Genomic DNA, 24,379 nt, shown 5'->3' with positions numbered 1-24,379 from the left:
GCAGACCCTCCGATCCCAGCCAAGTGTTAACCCTTCGCAGCCTTACAAATTTCACTACTTTAAAAAAAAAAAAAAACGTTCGCCAAAAGACCAGGAGGACTTGTGGCACCTTAGAGACTAACCAGTTTAATTGAGCAGGAGTTTTCGTGAGCTACAGCTCACGTCATCGGACGCATTCAGACATTGTCACGCTCCATGGGTTCCCTCTTTGTGGAATCCGCTTTAGCCCTACAGTATATCCGCTTCCTTAGCCTGTTCGCGTGTTTTGTACAGGCTAATTGCACCCTGGCAAGTGCAGAATAAAAATCTGTGTGCATTAAACAGGAACCTTTGGTTGTTCTTGATAAGACTTGAAAATCTGCCCTTATATACATAGAAAAGTCCTTTGATTTAGATCTACAGCATGATTTGGAGCTACAGCTGGGACCCTTCCACTATGTTTCTGTCTAACAGAGCACATACCTTGTCAAGTGAGAGAGGCCATTTTGGAAAGGCCATTTTTGACTTTGAATGTTGTGTTTACGCACTGTATTGATTTATTCGTGGAGTGGATTTTTGCAAGGATAAATACAATAAAGGTGGTGACTACTCAACTACTGTGCAAGGGAGACCATATAAATACTTTAGATAAGTGATACTCAGATCTCAGTGGTTCAGGAGTGAAATTAACAATCAACATTACCCAAAAGAGCTGGAGTAGTGTGAATTTGTTGTTTCATTTACTGTAGTACTATTCATATTTAAACCGTATGACGGGAAATATTTTAGTGTTTATATATATATATATATATACACACACACAATTCCTATAGCAAATAAGTTGTTAATTTAACTTAATTAGTTAATAACATACTAAAAGCATCCTGACTGGTTAATGATTTAATTAAATTACCCAGTGTTTTAATATCAGGTACTGCAAAGAGCCACTTGTGGCTCATGAATTTCATTCTGAGCATCACTGCTTTAGAAAGAGAGTTTCAGTGAAGCTTTGTATGGACCTCGTCTTGTGTTCCTTGCACACCCCGATCTCCCATAGCCTGGGATGTGCAGAGAATCCAAGATTTTGCTCATTGATGCTTGTTTATAGCAAATGTAGAAGTCTGGAGACCAGAATGACGTTAGTGAACAGGACTAGGAATCTGGAGAAAAGAACACCAGAAAAATTGAGATATTCAAAGAGCTGAAAATAGCTTTCAAGTAAATGAATGTAGTAGGGGAGGGACCTGGATAACAGGTGAGATAGTGAAGGTGAGATAGTCAGGGGTGAGCCACAGTAAAGATGAAATAGTCAGGGGTGAGCCACAGGACCTTGACACTGATCTGCATGCTCAGTACAGTAATGAGGGATCTGAGGTGTCATTTGCCTTTCTGATATTTAGGGCGAAGTGATTTTGTAATAGTTTGTGACCACATGTTTAAAATATCTGTACACTGTAACAAACACTTTATATAGGCTAAAGCATCTTGGGTGATGTTATCTGAGTAGGTACAGAATTGGAAATTCATAATTTACCTCCATCATACTGATATGTACATTTGTCTTATTTATTTCAAGATCTAAAATATTTCCCATGTAGGGGAAGCTTTGCTAGCATGTGCAATTTATTTATGTATTTATTTAGGGTTTACAGGATGAAAAGCTAAAGTGACCAGACAATCTGTGTGTGTGTGTATATATATGTATGTGTGTGTGTGTGTATAGATAAAAACACACATGGAGTTACACAGTGGTATTTTAGAGGGACTGGATACCTTGGTGGATTGGTAACAGTTTAGCAAGCTTTTCAGCTATAGTCTTCCAGTTTGAGTCTAGCCCAGGTAAGTAGTGGCTAAAAGCTGTTAGCATTTGTTTGCCTGCTTTGTGTCTTAGTCTCGTGGTGCGTCTCATCACCCAAACCCTCACAATTAGCCCTGCTTGTGCCCCTTGCTGGCAGCTTCAGCGAGGCCAAAGATTGACCGGGTTGTGGACAGTGAACTCCTTTCTCACTCCTACACGTGGTCCCATACTGGTGGCGGAGAACTGGGGAAGCTTTCACCATCACTGTCCATGCTGTACCCATTCTGTTGACAAATAGGGGTATTTGGTCTTTTGGGGCTGTGAATCTTGCACCTTTCACCAGCAAAAAAAAAAAAAAAAAAAAAATCATGTGCAGATTGAAAAACAAAATGGTCGCTTCAAAAATGTTGCAGCCACCGTAGTGATGTGGAAAAAAGAGATCTCCTGCCCATTATTGCAAAATGTGATCAGTTTAAAGAACCGGCGCATAGTGGGTCTAATGAAAGCTCAGCATTTTATTTGCTGGCAGGAGTGTTCAGTCAGGGGAAACTAGCAAAGCAAATCGCTCTTGAATGACACACTTTTTCTTGGTTTGTTTTTCTCATTCATTCTGAGTGACTTGAAAGATTCTTGTCAAAGTCGGCACTTACCCACAGGAACTGAGCCTAAATCTTGCCATTTAGAACATTTCAGTCACCCAGAATATTTCGGTGTTTTTAATAAAAGTGGTTTCAGCAGCCCACAAGGGCTCATGTCTTTCATTTGCAAACTGAGTGCCTCTGGTCTCTCCCCGGTGACCCATCCTGTAAATAATAACTGGTTTCCAAGGAGTTTCAATCTAGATCTTGGCAGGATGAGTGATGACCATGATACAAGGCCTGGGCTGCTGAGGGATGGGAATGGGGGAGAGGTTGTTAAAAACCCAAAGCAAGAGGCTTAGGATAACAGTGCTGATTTCCCCAGCTCGTCTCACCATTAGGTCTAGGGGCTATGTGCCAGTTCTATCTGGTTGTTGCACACATTTTCATTTGTGCTGCGATGATGAAGGAGTTCTGTGGCTAAGAGACTGTAAACAGAGCTGTGCAAAGCCATTAGTGACACAGGGAAAACAGGAGGGTCATGCTAGAGGGCAATACAAGAGACAATGGGTTCAAACTGCAGCATAGCAAATTTAGATTAAATTTCAGGAAAAACCTCCTAGGAGAATGGCACAGACTGCCTGGGGAGGTTGTGGAAGTTCCTTCACTGGAGGTTTTCAAAAGGAGGCTGGAGAGCCATCTGTCTTGGGTGGTTTAGACACAACAAATCCTGCATCTTGGCAGGGGGTTAGACTGACCCTTGTGGTCTCTCTTCTAACCCTGTGATTCTGTGTTCAACATACTGGCAAAAAATGTCACTCTATAATGTTTGCAGTTTGTTTGGTCCATAAGTCATTTTTTTTCCAGTGGCAGGTATGGGAATGTTGAGAATACCAGGCCTGCTGTTAGTTGGGTTCTTTGTACAGCGTCATTTTCGGAATTCCTTGCATCTAGAGATGGGCCCAAGTTTGGAACCGTCTCTGAATTTTTCCCAGGGCCATGGACACAGGGTTTGGGTATGTCTAGATTACAATTAAAACCCTGTGGCTGGCCCATGCCAGCTGACTCAGGCTTCTGAGGCTTGGGCTAATCATCATCATGTTCCTATTACGCCTCTGACGTTTAGGGCAGTGACTTCCTTCGCTCCTGTCTGTTTCTGGTAGATCTTTCAGTGGTTCCCCAGCTGTGCCCCAGGTTTTTCAGCTCGGCTTCCACAGCTCTTCGCCATGTTGTTTTCTGGCGGCCTCGTTTTCATTTGCCTTCAGGTGTCCATCATCTTGCTACTCTGGTGATGGAATTAGTTTCCATCCGAAGCACATGACTGATCCATCTCCAACGCCTCCTGGCAGTGGTGGTTCTCATATCCTCTTGGCTGCACTGTGTCAATAGATCTTGGTTTGAGATTGTTCTGGGCCAAAAGATACGGAGGGTTTTTCTGAGGCAGGTTGTGTGGAATGAAGACAGTTTGGACATGTCAGACTTTCTCATTCCCCAGCATTCTGCACTCTAAAGTAGTGTTGTAAGTATGCAGCTCTGATAAATCTTGAGTTTGGTTTTGGCATTGTGTTTATGATTTCCAGACTGTATTTAAGCTCCTGAAGGCGTACCTGGCTTTACTGATTTTGTTCAGGATGTCCTGGCTTGTTCCACTGTCCTGGCTGAAGGTGCTGCCCAAGTATGTGACTGTTTCTACGTTGGTGAGAACATAATCCTCTCTCCATACTGGTGATGGTGAGGCAATATTAAAGGTTATGGTATCTGTCTTATTGCGGTTGATTTTCAGTCCAATTTGCTGGCTGAATGCATTGATTTGAGTTGTTTTTTCTTGTATATGGTGTTGGGTATGTGATAGGAAAGCGACATCGTCTGCGAAGTCCAGGTCTTCAAGGGATGAGAAGAGCGTTCATTTAATGCCTCTTGGCATGTCTTCTGTTGTACGCTGCATTGCAGTGTTAAAGAGGATTGCAGACATGGCACACCCCAACATACTCCTGTTTTGACTTCAAAACTGAGCTCTCTTTGATCAACACTGCATGTAAAGTTGAAATAGAAGCTTTTGATGACATTGATTATACGGAAAGGAGTTCCATAGGCTCGCAGAATGCGCCATAGGCTGGTCCCGTGAATGCTATCAAAAGCCTTCTCAAAGTCCATGAAGTTTATGTAGAGTTGCTGTTGCCATTCTAAGCACTATTCTATTATGTTTCATAGAGTGAAGATCTGGTCTGTGCATCCACGCCCTTTCCAAAAACCAGCTTGCTCTTTTCTGAGAATGCTATCAATTGCCTCTGATATAAGATGGACTATGATCTTACACACTACTTTGGTTGGCGCAGTTAAAAGTGTGATACCATGCCAGTTATTACAGTCACTGAGAGTTCCTTGTGAGCTGTAGCTCACGAAAGCTTAGGCTCAAATAAATTGGTTAGTCTCTAAGGTGCCACAAGTCCTCCTTTTCTTTTTTTGGTAATTTCATTATAACCCCATTGGTCCACTCATCTGGCACTCTTCCCCTTTCCCAGACTGATGTAAATAGAGGGGCCAGGATAGATGCTGGCTGCTTGTTTAGGATTTACCTTGAACAATTCTGCGTTCAAGTTATCCTTGCCAGGAGCTTTCCCATATTTTAGATGTGTGGGCTTGGTGTGGCACTCGGGCTCTAGGGGGAGGGGAGGGATAGGATACAGAAGGACCTAGACAAATTGGAGGATTGGGCCAAAAGAAATCTGATGAGGTTCAATAAGGACAAGTGCAGGGTCCTGCACTTAGGATGGAAGAACCCAATGCACAGCTACAGACTAGGGACCGAATGGCTCGGCAGCAGTTCTGCGGAAAAGGACCTAGGGGTGACAGTGGACGAGAAGCTGGATATGAGTCAGCAGTGTGCCCTTGTTGCCAAGAAGGCCAATGGCATTTTGGGATGTATAAGTAGGGGTATAGCCAGCAAATCGAGGGACGTGATCGTTCCCCTCTATTTGACATTGGTGAGGCCTCATCTGGAGTGCTGTGTCCAGTTTTGGGCCCCACACTACAAGAAGGATGTGGATAAATTGGAGAGAGTCCAGCGAAGGGCAACAAAAATGATTAGGGGTCTAGAACACATGAGTTATGAGGAGAGGCTGAGGGAGCTGGGATTGTTTAGTCTGCAGAAGAGAAGAATGAGGGGGGATTTGATAGCTGCTTTCAACTACCTGAAAGGGGGTTCCAAAGAGGATGGCTCTAGACTGTTCTCAATGGTAGCAGATGACAGAACGAGGAGTAATGGTCTCAAGTTGCAGTGGGGGAGGTTTAGATTGGATATTCGGAAAAACTTTTTCACTAAGAGGGTGGTGAAACACTGGAATGCGTTACCTAGGAGGTGGTAGAATCTCCTTCCTTAGAGGTTTTTAAGGTCAGGCTTGACAAAGCCCTGGCTGGGATGATTTAACTGGGAATTGGTCCTGCTTCGAGCAGGGGGTTGGACTAGATGACCTTCAGGGGTCCCTTCCAACCCTGATTTTCTATGATTCTATGACCCTGTGTAGTGCAGCCTGAGCCCAAATATCTGTACCACAATTCAACAGCCCCTTAGCTTGAGTCCCTTAGCTCGAACAACTGGCACAGATCACCTGAGGTTGTCTAATTGCAGTGTAGACATACCCTTAGAGAGAACCAGCTGCAAAATTCAGATCCAGATCCCATTTTCCCCAAAGGACAGGACTATTAGGATCTGGGTTTTACTTTTGGCCCATCTCTTCTTATATTATTTCCTCTTAGTTTCCTTGGTTGACATCAGGGTGTGGGTATTATGCAGAGAAACTGTAGTCTCAGAAGGAGCACAGTGCAGAAAATGCAAGAGGAAGGAGACCAGGCAATGACGGAGAATTATGCACAAATGCCCTTTGTATGATTCACAATCCAGATTATATTAAGCAGGAGTTAAGGTTGTAAGGGAGAAAATCTAAATAGGACATTGTAGTTTAAAATACACAAACACTGCAGAGCCAGGAAATTCTATATTAGAAATCCCCCAAATGCCACATTTCAAGAAGCCTTTACAAATATTTCCCCTTAATTTTATATAACCAGAACTTCTCCTTTTACGCCCTCTCTCAGAGTGATCTCGTCTCCTCACATGATTCCGTCTGCTATCTTTATGCGGGTGACTTTCCCGTTGTCTTTTCCACTCCCACTCTGCCCCTCTTCATCCAGTTTTACATCTCCGCCTGTCTCAGATACCTCTTCCTGGATGTCTCATAAACAATTTATACTTAATATGCGCAAATCTGCTTCCTTGTTTTTTTTCCCTCTGGAACTTTCTCCGACCTTCTCTGCCAGTGTTGACACCACCATTCTCCATGTGCTTCATGCTTTTTAATCTGATGGTCATCTCTGATTTCTCCCTCTCCCTTACTCTGCACAAAATGGCAACTTTGTATAATATCTACCCTCTTTTCTCATGACCCTTGTTGTCTTACGTTGTAAGATTCTAGATGAGGGACCATGTCTCCATATTTGTTTGTACAGTTCCTGTCATCTTGGGTTCCAGATCTTGGTCCAGGCCTCTGGACACCTAGTATAAAATATTAAATAATAAAAGACAAGAAAACTTGATGGGTTGATTACTCGGGGCGTGTCTACATTGAGGGCATGGCTACAGTGGAAACGAAGTGCGAGTGTGGTTGAGCACGAGCGCTGGGAGCGAGCTCTCCCAGCGCTCCTGGTAATCCACCTCCAGGAGGGGATTGGCTCCCAGTGCTCGGAGCCTGTCTACACTCGCGCTTTAAAGCGCTCTGGCTTGCTGCGCTCAGGGGGGTGATTTTTCACGCCCCTGAGCCAGCAAGTTAGAGCGCTATAAAATGTAAGAGTAGCCAAGCCTTTAGAGTGCTGCTGTACCGCTTAGGGAAGACGCTACCTACGCCGATGAGAGAGCTTCTCCCATCGGCACAGTAACTGCCTACGGGAGAAGGTGGCAGCTATGTCGCAGGAGAAGCCCTCCTGTTGACACAGCGCTGTCTATGCCGGGAGTTCGGTCGGCATAACTGCTTCATTCAGGGGTGTGGATTTTCCACGCCTGAGCGACATAGTTATACTAGCCTGAGTTTGTAGTGTAGACCGGGGCCTGGTCAGTGAAATACTGTTATATCAGCACATGCACAGATATCTCCCCATCGGAGAGTCGTGAAACTTTAAGGTGCCCACTAGTATCAGAATTAGAGGAAAAGTAATACAATTTCATAACTGTTCTTATAAAATTCCACATAGGTGGTGGTAATGTTTGCTGTGAGCCTGCATATACCAACTTTCTGTGTATGTATGCCCTAAAGCAGTATAAGTCTTAGTTAATATACACCAGTGATGGTTAGCAGAGCAAAGTCATAGAAAATGAACAGGATATGTGACTAAAATCTCAAAAGTATGATTCTCACCTTCAACATATTGTTGAATGTTGGTATTAGAAGATGTATCATCAAAAGTAAACCAAAGTAGCTATCAGCAACAAATCAGAAAGCCACTGACAGCTGTGGTCTCTTAAGCATCTGTCTCTGGATCTGATACTACATGCTAGATTAAGGTACAGTATTCTAGACAAGGACCAGTAAAGAAAATGAGATGGCTCATAGGATTTATTAAGTATTGTTGACTGGATTCTGATTTTGTCTGTCAGAATAGCTCTACCCATTTGGGGTTACATCAGATTTACATCAGCATGGCAGCGATCAGATTCTGGCCCTGTATCTTCAAGCCAGAGTGTGGGCCAGATATTGTTGGACACTTACGTTATTTTTGTGCATTATAAATGAGTTCCGTGCATAATAAAGTTTCCTGCTTTCCCAGTTTATGCTGGGAAAAATGTGCTCGGATACTATGGTGATGGGTGGCAGTATAAAACTCTAAGATAAGCTAGGAAAAAAAAATCCATAGTCATAAGAAAGGAAATACAGAAGATTTTGAGGTTTGGGGGGCTGATGATCAGGGAAGGAGAGTTGTACTGTCCATTGCTATCAGAATATGCCAAGCTCCTAGCTTATAGGGTGAAATTCACCCTTGTGCAGAAGACCCACATTATATAGTTGACAGGCCTTGTTCTGGCCCTCTTTACTTCTAGAGAGTACAAGATAGGTGAACTATTCATACAGTGGACCCATAAACTTGTCTTTGGGCAATGATGGCAGTAAGTGATTTTGAAGAGCTCAATGCTTTGAGTGTAGGTCTTAGGGCCTGGTTCTGATCTCAGGTACACGGGCATAGCACCCCTTGACTTCAGTGACAGTTGCCAGCATCTGAGGGCAGCATTTGCCCCTGACAGTATTTGTCCTCCAAATGACCAGATCAGGTATTTTAAATAAAGCTCTGTATTTTCCCCTCTTGCAGTAGATCTTGCTGCTGAACAAATTGCATCTCTGAACCACATAAGTCTTTTCCATAGCAACAGGTTCTGATGTCAGAGGGTTCGATGACTTCGTTGTGGTTAACAAACAGGAGGCAGTTCCTGTTTAAAATCCTCCGCTTGACCCCTTGAATTTGGAGATGGCATTTTAGTGAAATGTTACCAGCTTGTGCTGTGTAATCACCCCAAGGGCTGCAGTGTAGAAGTTCCTGGCTAGCCGCAGAGCGAAAAGGGACACTTGCCTGTCGGGCAGGATTTAGAGAAAGTCAGCATCATGCTAGTAATACCTAGTACCTGTGAAGTGCTTCACCTTGTCGCAGCACAGTGCAAATCTGGCAGTGGCCTGGGGGCAACCCCCCCCCCGAATGTTGGGGAGGACCCTTCTCTGAACTTCTGAGCTGGTCAGTCCTTTCTGTTACATGGAGCCCACTCGGTGCCTCTGTCCCAAGCCCCTCATGCTTTGGGGAAGTGTGATTCCCAATCTGGATTTGAACTTTATGAGCCAGGTCCACCTCTAATATGAACATTAGGGGCTGGATTGTGATTGGGCGTGTGGGGAGAGTGAGTCTCTTCCCATCGGGCCCAGCAGAGAGGACAAGCGCAGTTGCAGTCCCTGCACGCCATGGAAGGCAGAGAAGCTCTGTACGAATGTATCCCCCCTGGGGTGCTAATCCCCCAAAACGGGCAGGGAGGAGGTGGCTCAGCTCCATTCTGGGAATCGTTGAGCACAGGTGTGTTGTAGATGTGTGTTTTGATGAGCTACCAGCTGCGGCCCTGGTTTGTTACAGAGGCTCCCTCATAAGCATGCGATAGGTTAGACCAGGGGCCGCCAACCTGAGCCTGAGAAGGAGCCAGAATTTACCCAGGCACATTGCCAAAGAGCCCCCGTAATACGTCATCAGCCCCCCATCCGCTCCCTCCACTCCAACCTGCAGCGCCTCCTGCCCACCAGCAGCCCCACCAATCGGTGCCTGCCGCTCCCTCCCCACGCCTCTCGCCCGCCGCGATCAGCTGTTTCACGGTGTGCAGGAGGCTCCGGGGGGGAGCGAGGGCATGGCAGGCTTGGGGGCAGGGTCTGGGGCAGAGCCAGAGGTTGAGCAGTGAGCACCACCCCCCTCCCCGCCCCCCGACACATTGGAAAGTTGGCACCTGTAGCTCCAGCCCCGGAGTCGGTGCCTCGACAAGGAGCCGCAGGTTGGCCACCCCTGGGTTAGACCATCTGGTTGCTGGGAGTCTGTAATACACCTTGCAGAGTGGGATGCGCTGTAAACGTTTGCGTTTTTAACGCCATAGGGGTAGAGTCCTGGGTGTCTGCCTTGCGTGTAACCTCTCGTGCACTGCCTAATGTCCTGGGCATTGCCGACTATGCTTCCCATCCCTGAGCTGCCCTGTGTGCTAGGCTTGTTCCCGTTTGTCCTGCTGATATCCCAGCACAAAGTAGCAATATGCCAAAGTATGCTCAGGTAATGTACAGAGGTTACAGTAGAAAACCGTTATAAAAGGGTGAATCCAAATCTCTGGTGTAAGTGTCTCTGCCTGCTCTTGGGAAATGAGTTTGCTTCCATTGACATCATTCAGATGTTTCCATTCTGTTTGTACAAATCTCTGAAAAGTCTTTCCTCCTTACATGCTACTGTCTAGTCTGAGCAATTCTGAAGTTGACCCTAAGTTTTCGGTGCAAGGTTCTTCTCAGATTTGTTTTGTGACTCTGGGTTATGTTTACCTTTAATCTGGGATCAGATTTTATTCCTGAGTGATGGTATGAGTCACATCAGCCCATAAAAGGGTTTCAGATTTACAGCATTCTTTTTCAAGTGAAGAGTTTATTTTCATAATACGAGTTAGGTGCCGTAATTAGAGGTACAAATTAAAGCAGAGGGAGAGATGAGTTGCACAGAAAATCGGGTAGAATTGAAAAATTTTAGGCCAGATGCTGGCCCCTGCTGCACCTGTGTTCTGTCACTATCCCAGACGTCCAGTGGATCTGGATGTCTGAGGATTCGCCTGGCATAACAGCTTCTGTGCTCATCCTCTTCTGGCCCCTGGCATAGGGGGCAGGAGTGGGAAAAGGGGAATCATCCTGTGGCCAAGTAAGTTAGCTTTAGGACAGCTGTCGTTCTGCCCTTGCATAGCAGATCTGACTGACTGACTTTGACTGCACTCTTGCTTACTCCAGGGTAAATAAGAATTAATTCCATGGAAGTTTTAACAGTGAGTTTAGAATCCGGGCCATTGTATCCAGCCGAGAATTCAAGTCCAAAGTGGTAAGATTCTTTTTTAGTGTCTTATAATGCACTTTAGTTTCGGATTAATTGACAATTTCTTAACAGTTAGTCAGCAACAGCCACCAGTAATCAGATCAACTTGGTGTGATCGTATCAGTCAATAGACGCGCCCTGTCAAGCAAAATTTCTGAAAGGCGGATGTGAACCCATTGAGCAAGAGGTTTTCCTGTCTCTTCAACGCTTCCAGGACAGTATTTGCAACATCTAAAAGACAGTGCAGAAAATGAGACAAGAATGTATCTTGCCGGGAAGCCTCACCAGCAGGATAATTTATGATGTGGTTTGTTTCATCTGTGTGTGTGTGTGTGTGTTTTTGAAGTGAAGGTTTAAGATTTAAAAGTTCCTTAGGTCTGTTTGACTTAATGCTGTTCAACATGACCTGGCTGGAGAACTGCAGCTACTGCATTTGATCAGCCTCCTCTTAATAAACAGGCGAAGAGTTTTGACTAAAAATAATTTGGCCAGCAGCAGAGCCTTCAGAAACTATTTTATTTTGTTAGCTTTTGCAGCAGAAGTGCTGTCAGCGCACATTTGCAAATGCTGTGGTTTCTCTATTACTTGTTACTCTTCCTGTGAGACTACTATAGCAAGCCCAGCATGAACAATGATCACTGAACCTAGAAGTTTTTGAAAATATTTTTTTCCTTTTTATATAAACTAGAATCATGATAAATAAGAATTAATCAAACCTCCTGCTGGTGAATAGGACTGCATTGTCTGCCTGAGAGTGCCCAGCCCTTGACTGTAGTACGGTAAAGGGAACGTGCTCAGGAGCTGCAGACCATGCTGGCTTTCGGAGCCTATTATAGCTGGAATGTGTCTCCTTTAAAACCGGCTTTGTTCTCCTAGAATATCAGGTTTGGAAGGGACCCCAGAAGGTCCTCTAGTCCAACCCCCTACTCAAAGCAGGACCAATCCCCAATTTTTGCCCCAGATCCCTAAATGGTCCCCTCAAGGATTGAACTCACAACCCTGGGTTAAGCAGGCCAATGCTCAAACCGCTGAGTTATCCCTCCCCCAATGCACCTTACCCCGGGGTAAGCTACAAAACTTGAAAAATATTCTGTGCACCCAGCAGCCAGGCCTGACCAAACCTATTGTCCAGGAACTGAGAGATATGAAGTGCAATATCCTAGTGAAAAACCCAGCGCTCTCAGCTGCTGAGAAGGTGAGATTCCTACCAGAGCACTGCTCAGGAACTCCACTTCTGTATCAGCCTCTGGGGTGTAAGTATCTAATACATTTGAAGACCTTCTGTGGCTACTGAAAGGGAGAAAGGGGCTTCCTGTCTGCCTTCTCCACCCAATCCTGGAGCCTCGAGGATGTTGAAGGGTCTATGCTATTCTATGCTTCCCCCGAGAAGCCTGTGTGCTGTAAGCTGTATTTGTACATGGTTGGGTGCTGTTATAGGGGTGGGGACAGTGCTTCTCTATTCGTCCTTCAGCCTCTAGTTTTGGATCCCCACTGCTCCCAGTGAATGTGCACGTTGGTTCAAAGGTGCCACAAGTAACTGGAGATTGAAAGTGTCTTGATTCTGGTCAGTTTCACAGTGACCCACAAGGTCCACAGTATTTTGGAGAGCAGGTGTGAAACTGACCAGAGTTTTGTCAATGTCACTTTCCGGTGGACCCAGGAAGGCCTTGTACTGTTGGTTTACATTCAGTAGATTTTCTTCACAACCACCATAAGTAAGCTACGATTTAGTCATGGGTATTTTTTGTAAAAGCCATGGACAGATCATGGGCAGTAACCAAAAATTCATGGCCTGTGACCTGTCCATTACTTGTACTGTATACCTCTGACTAAATCTTAGCTGGGGGGCAGGGCAGGGGCCGACTCTCTGGGGGGGCAGGAGGGGGTGGTGCTTGGGGGGAGGGGCTGCGGCCAGGGGGCCATCAAGACCAGCTGCCGGGGTCCCCCAGAGCCGCCCACCTGCTGTTGCTCCCGCCGCCCTTAGGGCCGCTGCTCAGGTGGTCCCAGAGCCAGCCACACCAGTGGCTGCTCCGGTGGTCCCTAGGGCCCGCTACCCGGGGCCACCCAAGCAGCTGCCACGGGGCTGACGGAGCGCTTCCACAACCGGCTGCACCAGCTGGTGCAGAAGTCATGGAAAGTCACAGAATCTGTGACTTCCGAGATAGACATGGAGCCCTAATCATTAGTGTCAGAAACTCTTTTTTTTTTTTAAGTGAATGCTTACATTTGACCCACCTTCACTTGACAGGGAAAGTTCTTCCAGTGGCTCGCGTATTCCTACTTAGGGATATTGCACTGTCTAATGGTGCTGAACTGTCTCCAAGCAGCGTCTTGAGGATGGGGCTATATAAGGGGGGGGGGGCGCAGTGCCCTCTACCACTGCGGTTCCTTCCAACTGCTGTGCCAGATGGAAGAGAACCACTCCAGTCTGTTCGGATCCGGGGCTTTCTCCATTCCTGGGGCTTGTCTATGTGCGTGCGTGTGTGTGTGTGTGTGTGAATGCGAAGCTCGTTGCGCTGCATCTGGTAAAGCGCTGTAGGTGAGTGGCACCGATAGTGTGCACGTGGGACTCCTGTTTCTCGGTTTGTGTCATGTGTATGCACAGTGGTGGCTTGCTGTGAACCAAAGGGGTTGCCTTCTCGGTGTGATCCTTAGCTTCACTGCACCACACTGGACCTCCTGGGATGCTATGAATTGTGGGAAGCCAGGGGGCTTCGGATTTTTGAGAAATCCCAGGCCTCTGCCCTCCTGTGCCGGCTAGCGCCATTTTTGAATTGCTGTCGGCCAGTGTGGGCCCAGCAATGCTCTGCTCCGCTGTGGTGGCAGCTGTGATCACACAGAGTCTCTTTGGGGTGTATTTCAGCACTCACAGCTGGACAGATTTGGCTTTGGAGACCACCTGTCGCATTGCCAAACAAATGATGTGGCCGTAGCAGCAGGAGACTGAGCAGTGGTGGAAGCAGGATGGGAGCGTGGAGAAAGAGAGCAATGGGGGAAGCAGTTGGTACTAGAGGACCGATTCCTGGATCAGTTACAGACCATGCAGCGCTATTTCTGGGCCCAGGAGACCAGTGTGGATTGGTGCGAAGGGACTGTTCTCCGGGCCTGGGATGACCGGCACTGGCGAGAGAATTTCAGGATGGGATTTTTTAACTTTTTTTCTGACTGCAGAGTTGCAGAGCCAGTATGCCAATCTGTGCTCCCCCATACCTGGGTGGTCATTGTCATCTGGAAGCTAGCTACTCCGGAGTGCCACCAGTACGTGGCCAACCAATTTGGTGTGGGGAGATCGACTGTTGGGGCCACTGTCATACAGGTCTGTCATGCCTTGGAAAAGATACTGTTGCACCAGGTTATAAAGCTGGGTAATGCTTGGAAAATTATTGAGGTTTTGACCACTGGGGTTCCCAAACTGTATTAGGCGCATGGGTTCCCTCAGTTGCCCCCTGTACTAGGGCATAGAAAGGGGCATTTCCGCAATGGTGTTCCTAGGACTGGCTGACTGCCGTGGCAGGTTTACAGACATAAATGTAGGGTGGCCAGGAAGGGGCTGTGGTGATACAGCTGAGCTCTGAGAGATCCTATTTCAGGGGCGGCCAACCTGAGCCTGAGAAGGAGCCAGAATTTACCAATGTACATTGCCAAAGAACCACAGTAATACATCAGCAACCCCCCATCCGCTCCCCCCAGCACCTCCCGCCCACCGGCAGCCTCGCTGATCAGCGCCTCCCTCCCCGCCCCTCCCAATCAGCTGTTTTGGGGCATGCAAGAGGCTCAGAGGGGGAGAGGGAGGAGCGAGGGCATAGCAGGTTCAGGGGAAGGGGTGGAGTGGGGACAAAGCCAGGGATTGAGCAGTGAGCAGCCCCTGGCACATCGGAAAGTTGGTGCCTGTACAAAGAGCCACATATTTACTTCTGAAGAGCCGCGTGTGGCTTCGGAGACTCAGGTTGACCACCCCCTATTTGCATTAGTGGAGAAAGGATGTTTACCCTCAGGAACCCTAAGGACACTAATGGTGGTAAGGTTTCTTTGGTTATTCCCTGACTTATCCCCTGGTTAACGACACCATTCATTGGCCTAGTGGACAAAAGGAAGGAATTTGCAGAATGGAAGTGGAGAGCACAGTTGGCCAGTGGAAAGGGCGAGGGTGCTATTTGTGGAATAGGTTAAAAAGCTGCTGAAAAAAACTGGCACTGCTCATTTATAGCAGTAGGTTGCATTCTGCGCGATATTTGTTGGACGAAGGGAGAAACCCTGCAAGATGAGTGGGAGTCCGAGGTGCAGACATTTGCTTGGCACTTTAAGCAGCCACTGAAAATAGAAAATGGAAACACCTAGGGGATGTTGTTAGGGATGCCTGTCGTTCTCAAGTCTCATGCCTGAAAATGTTTCAGCGTGGCAGCCGTGTTAGTCTGTATCAGCAAAAAGAACGAGGAGGACTGGTGGCACCTCAGAGACTAACACATTTATTTGAGCATAAGCTTTCGTGGGCTAAACCCCACTTCATCGGATGCATGCAGTGGAAAATACAGTAGAAAGAGATATATATATATATATATATATATATATATAGACACACAGAGAACATGAAACAATGGGTGTTGCCATACCACTATAACAAGAGTGATCAGTTAAGGTGAGCTATTATCAGCAGGAGAAAAAAAAACCTTTTGTACTGATAATCAGGGTGGCCCATTTCCAACAGTTGACAAGAACAGTGGGGAAGGGGGGAATAAACATGGGGAAATAGTTTTACTTCGTGTAATGACCCATCCATTCCCAGCCTTTATTCAAGCCTAATTTAATGGTGTCCAGGCACAGGCAGGGTCCAATACAGCCATGACAGGATACCATCTTGTTGCCCGGACAAATTTCCTGTTTCTTCTCCTGGCTTAAATAGCATGGTTGGACCAATTGGTGGAGCCGGGCGATCCTCCAATCCGCTCCCGTGGGTGGTGCCTTGGCTGGGGTTACAGTCCTAGTAGTTTCTCAGCCCACCAGATTTTAGTAGGCTTTGGGTGTTGGCCAGGCTATCTTGAGACTCCTAAGCCTGGGTTCAAGACCAGGGATGTTGCGTAGTGGACATCTGCTTGGCAGTGTCTACAAACAGGTTTTTATGCTGGTGGCAGGCCACAAGAGCTTACTACACTGATTACTTCTTCCCAGATGGCAATGAGCTCCAGGATCTTAATATGGCTCCAAGCAGCAGGCCCAGGTGTGTTGTGGGAGTTGTAGAGTAGAATTGCTGTAGTATCGCAAGAATGCTGATACACTTGAATCCAGGAGCAAATGGGCAAAATCTGGCTCCGTGCCAGCTTTTAAATGGGGGAGGGTTTGTCCTGGGAACTTTGACACCAGAGCAGGGGAGGGCACAGGATGTAAGCAGGTGAATAATGGTCGACTGAAAAGCCATGTGGGATAGCTATTGGAGGCACGCAGTGATGCCAGCTGTTGCTTGCACACGAACAACAGTGCAAACGAATTCAGTTCTCCACAAACGTAGTCCACTTTGCAAGAGGACTCCAGATTTCAGGTTAAGTGCAGAGTTAATGCACTGCGATGCGTTGCATCATGGGTAGGGCTCGTGTTTTAGAAGCGGATTAACTCTATTTGTATGGTTCAAAACCCCCATGTAGACAAGCCCTTAGTGTCTTGATATTGTTTAGTGTAGTTACAGTTGAGCGATCCGTACAGGTAGTTAAGTGAGGTAGTTAGCTCGGTTCCATGTTATGGTGGCACTGAAGAAAAGGAAGTAGTCGGGATTCAAGAGATGTGCTTTGTGTATGTTAAGTGCCTTCCGGATGTTCTGTCCGCTGGACTTTTTGCGCCCAGAGCTCCCGAGGAGAGGCAGAATGGATTGCCGGTGCTTTTCCTTAAGAGGCCCTTGAGGCTAAATCTACCCAGTTCTGGGCACAGGCTGGATCCAAGGTCCAAGAAGTCAGTCTTGCTGGTGATTGCCACTGGCTGAGTGGATTTTCCGAGCCGTATTCTCAAACACTGCTAAAAATAAGGGCAAAACATTTCTACCAGCTAGAAGAAAAACAGTGGGGTTCCCTTTAAATGAAAGTGGGAAGTGGATATCTCTGTCAGACCCTGAAGAGGAGACACAATGGAATGTGAACGCTGTTTTTTGGCAAGGAGGAAGGATATTCTCGTTGCCGGTCTTCAAACAGCTTGTTCCTGCTTTGATTTCTCTTTTTATCCATATTTTAAGGCACGTCTCCAAGTTTATATACATCTTACAATAACAATTGTGTTAATGAGGTTTCTGAGTCTGATGGAGAGGTCTTTTTTACTCTTCACTGAATTAATGATTGTTAAGTGCTTTCTGAGCTGTGCCCTGTTAATGAATCAGGAAACTCCTACGCTTTTGCTGCCCAATGAAAAGCTTTCCTTTATTATTATTTTTAAAGGCACAGTGAACTTCTTGTGGTTGCTTTGAGAATAAAGGGCCATATTTTCAGACATTTGTCCTTTGAAGTAACTGACCTATGCCAATTTATGCCAGCTGAAGATCTGGTCCAGAGTGTTTTGTGATTGTTCTGTATTCATCTGACCTGCCATATAGGCTTTAAAAAAGAAAGAGACTCACAGCCAGCCGCTTTCTGTTAGAAGAGGCATCAGTGTTGTAAGAGGCATCATTTCTGAATTTTATTTTGATCAGGTTTTAAACCAAGAGGTTTCTGAAGTCCGCAATGGTATCACAAAGTACTGACAATGATAAAACCAGTTCCTGCTTTCATCTGGCAGCATGGGTTTGATGGCACCGGTTCTTTGCCAGGAGGGACAGAGTCTCTTGCCTGCACTGGTGTTGCTTGGATGTAATTAAGGGCTGCAGAGGAGTGAATGAGACCCTAAATTCCTATGTCTGTTGAAATCGATGGAAAGATTCCTATCCATTTCAGTGGTGCTGGAGCAGGCCCACAGTTAATTCTGTTGACGATGTACGGGCGAGAACATAATCCGTCTCCCTCTCCCCCCCGCAGTGATGGCTCACAAAGCCTGATAGGAGTAAAAAGTTGTAAAATCGTACCTTTGTTTTAAAAAAAAATAAACGAAGTTGGGGGTTATGACTCTGAATGCATACAGGGAGCAGAACTGCGGAGTAAGAAGGTGCCGTCGTCACATAATTCGCTTTTAAACACTAGAACCACGTGTCAGGTGGTGCTTAGGGCCTGCTGCTTGGGGCTGGATTTTATTCCCTGAACTGCAATTAAGGTCATTTGGATCACAGCTGATTTTGATGGACTGCAGGTTTTTGACCAGGAGTGTTGATGATCAGATGGTTTGTTGTGCTATGAAATTACAAGGGAAAAATTGCAGAGCAGTGGCTTACAAGCTACAGAATTTATTTTTGTGTGTAGTGATTTGTCACTAGAAAGTGAACGGTCCACAAACTGCAGGTCTAGTTAAATGCAAAGTCGTCATGAAAATAAGGAAGAAGGCCCAGTTCCTTCAATCTATAAATGTACTGTGGTTTTGTTGAGTGTCCCTCACCAGTCTGATGATGAAAATGTTAGAACTGTAACATGCAAAACACGTTCTCCTTTTGATTACGCAGCGTTGCCAATGCTTACGATTTTTATTGCCAGTCTTGTGATTTTTGTTGAAACCCCAGGTACTGGACTCAAGAGACTGCGTGTGAATCTCAGATCTCATTTTTTAAAGAATTACATTTCTAGCCTTCTTGGATATGAAGGTAGTTAGATAATATGAAGCAAGTGCAGCTCAAAGGCTTAGAAATCAGAAGGCAATTGAAAAGAACTCCCAAAATGTGTATTGTAAAAAATCTCTTGATTTGTATTTTATGATTTTTTGGGTGTCTGATTCCTGATATTTGAATGCTTGCAATTGGTAATACTGATTGTTAAACAGAAGAGATGGGGTCAAACTGTAAAGTTTGGAACTGGATTCAGATCAAATCTCAAACTTTCCCAGTGTTTGTGGTTGTTTTATATTTTTGTTTCCGGTTTGAGGCATTACAGAGATAGTCCTGACTTATGATGTTTGGATTACCCAAATCTGAACTTTCCCAACATCTAGGATGGGAGGTGTGGATGTTTGCAGCCTTTTGCCATAACATGGAGGGCGTAAACATTGATGTTAATTGGGTCAGGATTTGACCAGGAAATTTCAGTGGCATTTGGAGCCTCTTTTGCAAAGGTTTTGAGGTTTAGTGGGGGAAAAAAATCTCTCTCTCTTTTACAAATAGCCTCTACTGTAATATTACTTTTTAGCAACCCATAAGAGAAAGCAAGTTGTTATTAATATACACAAGGGCAAGGGATAATGAGGATACAGAGATAAGATACGTAAACATGCCTGAAATGACTGGATTTAACTTCTGTTCAAGAACTACAACATGCATCTGCTAAAACGTAGGACAAGTTTCTGCCCTGGCTGCAACTCAGTGGGATGTAAGTCAGGGCAAACTTTGGCCCATGCTACTCCACAGACAGAGATGGCCTCAGCTTCCTCTCTTTACTGGGTCATGCATACAACAGCAGATTGAAAAGAAAGCTGGCTGCAAAGACGTTGATTCTCTAGGACTATCTCTTCAATTTCTACTTTATTATTTATTTGTTTTGAGCTTCCAGCTAGAAGCCCCAGTTAGGGGTCTGTACACACATACAATGAAATGACATTCCCTGTCTCAAACAGCTGTTAAATAAAGGAAAAATAAAAGGTTAAACCCAAAACACACCAGCAACATTAAGGGTCATAGTATGCTTGCCTCTGATAACTTTACCTTTCTTTTTCCTAGGGCTCTTCGTTGACTTATGCGCAGAAGATCGCGGCGTGCAAAGACCCACACGCTGAATACTTTGAAGAAAACATTAATAAATGTTGTAGCAAATGCCCTCCAGGTAATGGATTTAGGTTATTTCTGACTGTTACGGTGCAAGGCTAAATCCATCTGGTTTCTGAATAAATGTAGTGTGCCTGCATTATTGAGAGAGCCAGAGGAGCCGCCGATTTTTCAGGCTTTAATGTACTCCCAGCCATGAGACCGTGTATTGTTGATCCTGGGACCGTAAGAAAGGTTTACCGCAGGGCCTGGAGCCAGTTGCCTGAATTACTTGTGGCCAGGGCTTACCAAAGGGTGCTCCTGGTTGGCTGAACCTTCGAAGGAGTCTGGCGCCAAAGTCTTATCTGGCAGGATTTGGATCCTGTGCCAGGTGCAGTGTGGCCGATTCATCTGTTTCGTGGTGAGGCTTTGGGGTTTCTTGGGAATTTGCTGGGTTCTTAAAAGTGAACAGATGCAGCTTTACCTGCCAATTTTTTGAGCATAATCCTTTTATTTTAAATATTTGTAAAAATGTATTTCCATACAAGGAAAATAACATATAAAACTAATTTAAACCGCCAGCACCGAATCCTTGCCTCCAGTGTAACATTATTATCCAATGTCAGCCTGAGTACAGTAATAGCAAAACCACTGTTTTTTTGTACCCCACTGGTCTGGGGTACAATTTAGTATTTACACAATCTTATTAGGTACAATCTAGCTCTAGGTAGATTCAGTTATTCTGTAATTGTTCATTATGGAGTCAAGTGCCTTTTTCCTATGAAGCATCTGGTGCTGACTGCTTTCAAAACCAGAATGCTAGTCCAGTGGTTCTCAAAGCAGGGCCGCTGCTTGTGCAGGGAAAGCCCCGGGCGCGCCGGGCCGGTTTGTTTACCTGCCGCGTCTGCAGGTTCGGCCGATCGCAGCTCCCACTGGCCGCGGTTCGCTGCTCCAAGCCAATGTGGGCTGCAGAAAGGGCAGCCAACACATCCCTCGGCCCGCGCTGCTTCCCGCAGCCCCCATTGGCCTGGAGCGGTGAACCGCGGCCAGCGGGAGCCGCGATTGGCCGAACCTGCAGACGCGGCAGGTAAAAAAATTGGCCTGGCTCGCCAGGGGCTGTCCCTGAACAAGCGGCTGCCCTAGTTTGAGAACCACTGTGCTAGACTACATGGACCACTGATCTGATTTGCAATGGCATTTCCTACTGTTTCCAGTAATGCCTACTAACAAATGAGGCAAGTTACTAATGTCAGGCCAGGCCTACACCTATTCTCCAATGATATCTAGTAGTGACATCTTCTTGGTAAGTATTTATTGAGCACAGAAAGCTTTCTTTTGGTTGCAGGTGAAGACATTTTAGTTGCTGGTTGTTGTAATTACCCACCAAGTATTTGGATCATATAGATATAAAGCCCAGAAAGAGCTCAGAACTTTGGCGGGTACATTGTCATCAAGGAGACAAGCCATCAGAGTTGTTATTACTCCCCTGGCATTTACCTCACAACTTGCTGAGCAAATGCTCTTTGTCTCTGTAAGTGCAAAGTTCCTGTCACAGAGATTTGGATGATTAAGCAGGAAACAAGCCTCTGCTGAAGCAGCCTGAGTGGCTCGAGTTGACCAAAAATGTCAAGACCGAACGTTTGGGTTTCCGGTGTTAGAAATGCAATGGAGGCAAATGTAATGATTCATAATTAAACCTTCACACTCGGGCAGTAATAGCGATCAAGCTTCAGTGCCACCCTCTCCCCTTTTATTATAATATTTCACAATAACAAGCCCAGGATTTGAACCTATGCAGAGGAAACTGAAAGTCTCTGTAGTTGTTGATATTTGTGAAGTTGAACAGAAGGGTTTTTCATGTTGATGTATAAAAAAGCCCAGCTTTTTAAAGGTCTTATAGTCACTTTTGCCACCCGCATTGCAAAGCCTAGGTGATTTAGGACCCCAGGCCACTTTTTTTCCAAAAGGGATTGAGGCACTTAGGAGTCAAAATCCCATGAGTTGTCAATGAGATGTAGGTTCCTAAATCAGTAAGGTGTTACAACCCTGAGTGCAGTGGTGTCTCTAAATACCTTTTAAAAATCGGGGCTTAAATCATCAACAGGATGCATGGAGCTGAATTAGAAATTGTAGAGAAAATATATTTGAAAACCAAATATTTGGAAATCATTTCCTGTGTTACTTAACTGCCGGGGCTTGACTTCATGGTTCCCTGTGTCTCCAGTACATGACTAATCCCTAAAATGGAGATTCTCAAAGGTGGGGCCACAACTTGCTATGAAGGCTTTCTTGGCAGGGCCTCATTGTTCCTCTCGTTGAGCAACCATGTCCTCCAGCGTGTTCCTGTATGTCGTGCTCCTATGCCAGATATGGACCGGCTACAGAGCTTCCTTGTGAGCGATACACACCATATGTGTTCAGTGTCAAATCCTTCAGTCCTCTGCCTGTATGGCTGAGTTTAGCTGAAGTAAGGTACCCTAGAGCCTCGAACTGCCCAGTCAACCACACGCCTCATATGGAACCAGAAGTACACATTCAGGCAGCAGCTGAGAGAACAAAGCAAATACAGCAGGGTACAGCGTTAAACGTAAATTACTAAAAAAAAAAAAAATAAAGGGAAAGCTTAAAACAGAGATTTGACACAGAAAGGAAACGTTCTGTGCTTGTTTCATTTTAATTAAGACGGTTAAAAGCAGCATTTTTCTTCTGCCTAAACAAGGAGGAGGCCTTGTGGCACCTTAGAGACTGACGCATTTATTTGGGCATAAGCTTTTGTGGGCTAAAGCCCACTTCATCGAGTGAAAAATAAAGTTTCAAAGCTGTATTAAATCAATGCTCAGTCTTACCACCTCCATTCCTGAGGCGGTGGTAATACTGCGGGTCTACTGTGTGTCACACACAGCGCCACCTAGTGGCTGACTGGTATAATGCAACTTAGCGTTTCATTTCATCTCCCTTTAAGTTCTACATTCCTACCATTTTACAAAATTTACACTATCCTACTGGTTTTGAAGTTCAATATGGAACAACTTGTTAAGTGTCTCTGAGTTGTTCTGGGTTTCTAATTACTGGTCCTGAACGCATGGCAACTTTGTCATCTGGCGATTCATTAGCTGCAATGACTGGCTGCGGTCTGTTCGGAGTCCTTGAGTCGTCTTGTTCTGCATCTGCCATCTGTAGAGTTGGCTCTGTTGATGGTTCTTTCTGAGGAACAGACTGTAGATGTCAACAGTTTCTGTTGAACTCTCCACTGTTGGACGGTCTTGATTACATGTGATCTGACCTGATTTTTTTTTCTTTTCGACAGCTGGAGTTGTCCATTCCCCCTCCCCCACCGTCCTCCCAGTTTGACGGGAATGCGGTTTCCAGGTTCTAGACTTGGCAGCTCTCTAATGAGAGACATCTGTTATAAAAGTGTTTGCAAGCTCTCTTAGCCTTTTGTTTCCAATTTCACTACCTCTTCATGTCTGGCCACTTTGGAGATGGATTCTTTCCCAAAGTTGGAACAGTAGTTCTGAGCTGTCTTCCCATCAGGAGTTGTGCTGGACTATATGCAGTAGCAGCTCTTGGTGTTGATCTGTAGCTCAGAAAAGCAAGGAATGAATCTTCCCGCTGTAGGATTTTTTTGGCCATCTGTACAGCTCTCTCAGCCTCTCCATTTGTTTGTGGGTAATGTGGGCTGCTAGTAATATGATCAAAATCCTATTTTGTTTGGAATGACTTACATTCTGCTGCAGCGAATTGTGATCCGTTTCCCATGACGAGTTGTTCTGGACTACCAAAGTGAGCAAAAGTGCCCTTTAGTTTTCTCAACAGCACTGCAACATGTTATGTCTTTCAAGTACGTTATTTCTATTGGAAAAATAGTCCATGATGACCAGGTCATGATGTCCTCTGAATTCACATAAATCTGCAGCTAGTCTCTTCCAAGATCTCTCTGGTAGAGGTTGTGTTGTTAAAGGTTCTTTGTGCTGTGTTGGTGTGTGTGTTCTACAATGTTCGCATGCACATACTTCTTTCTTTATCCTTGCTAATGCCCAACCACCGTACCATGTGGTTAGCTGGTTACAGTATTGAATCTAATTACCTGTCCTGAATCCGTAATGTCCTTCATGGATGAGATGTAGGATTTCTCCTTTAATATCGTTTAGAATTATGATGCAATTGCCTTTATTCATGTGTCCATTTGACTTGCTTAATTGTCTATGCACTGCAATGTAGTCTCTCTTGTCATTTCTTTAGCGTCCTTTAGATACTTGGGCGAGCCAGCTGTGATGTAACTTAGAACTTCCTAAACTTGCAGGTCTGCCAAGGTTGGTTTTTGTAGCTGGTGTAGTCTCTTTTCTGATGCTGGTCTGTATGTGTCCATAGCTTCCATGTACGCCATTACAACATCTTTAAACTCATGGGTAGTTGAGTGCAATGATGCATTCCATGACGAAGCGTTCTGCAACTACCAGATTTTTCTCCAGAACTTATTAGCAATTGGGTTAAATCTCATTAACCTTATCAAAAGACGTTAGCATCTTAATGGTGCTTGATCCAGGACTTTTCCGCTGGTGAGGGTTACAGCAGTTTGGATTTGTTTACACTGATGACGAACCATAA

At 45.4% G+C, this 24,379-nt stretch overlaps 1 protein-coding gene across 1 annotated transcript in view; it reads left to right on the top strand.

Moving 5' to 3' along the window:
* The window catches only part of TNFRSF1B (TNF receptor superfamily member 1B), a 42,665-nt gene that overhangs the window by 794 nt on the left and 17,492 nt on the right, over positions 1-24,379 (top strand). The window contains exon 2 of the mRNA XM_073317204.2: positions 19,748-19,850. Coding sequence (XP_073173305.2) covers positions 19,748-19,850 — 103 coding nt within the window. The remainder of the gene's footprint in view (positions 1-19,747; positions 19,851-24,379) is intronic.

Source organism: Lepidochelys kempii, chromosome 18, assembly GCF_965140285.1.
Source record: "Lepidochelys kempii isolate rLepKem1 chromosome 18, rLepKem1.hap1, whole genome shotgun sequence".
NCBI lineage: Eukaryota > Metazoa > Chordata > Testudines > Cheloniidae > Lepidochelys > Lepidochelys kempii.
This window is presented reverse-complemented; position numbering and strand designations above follow the sequence as displayed.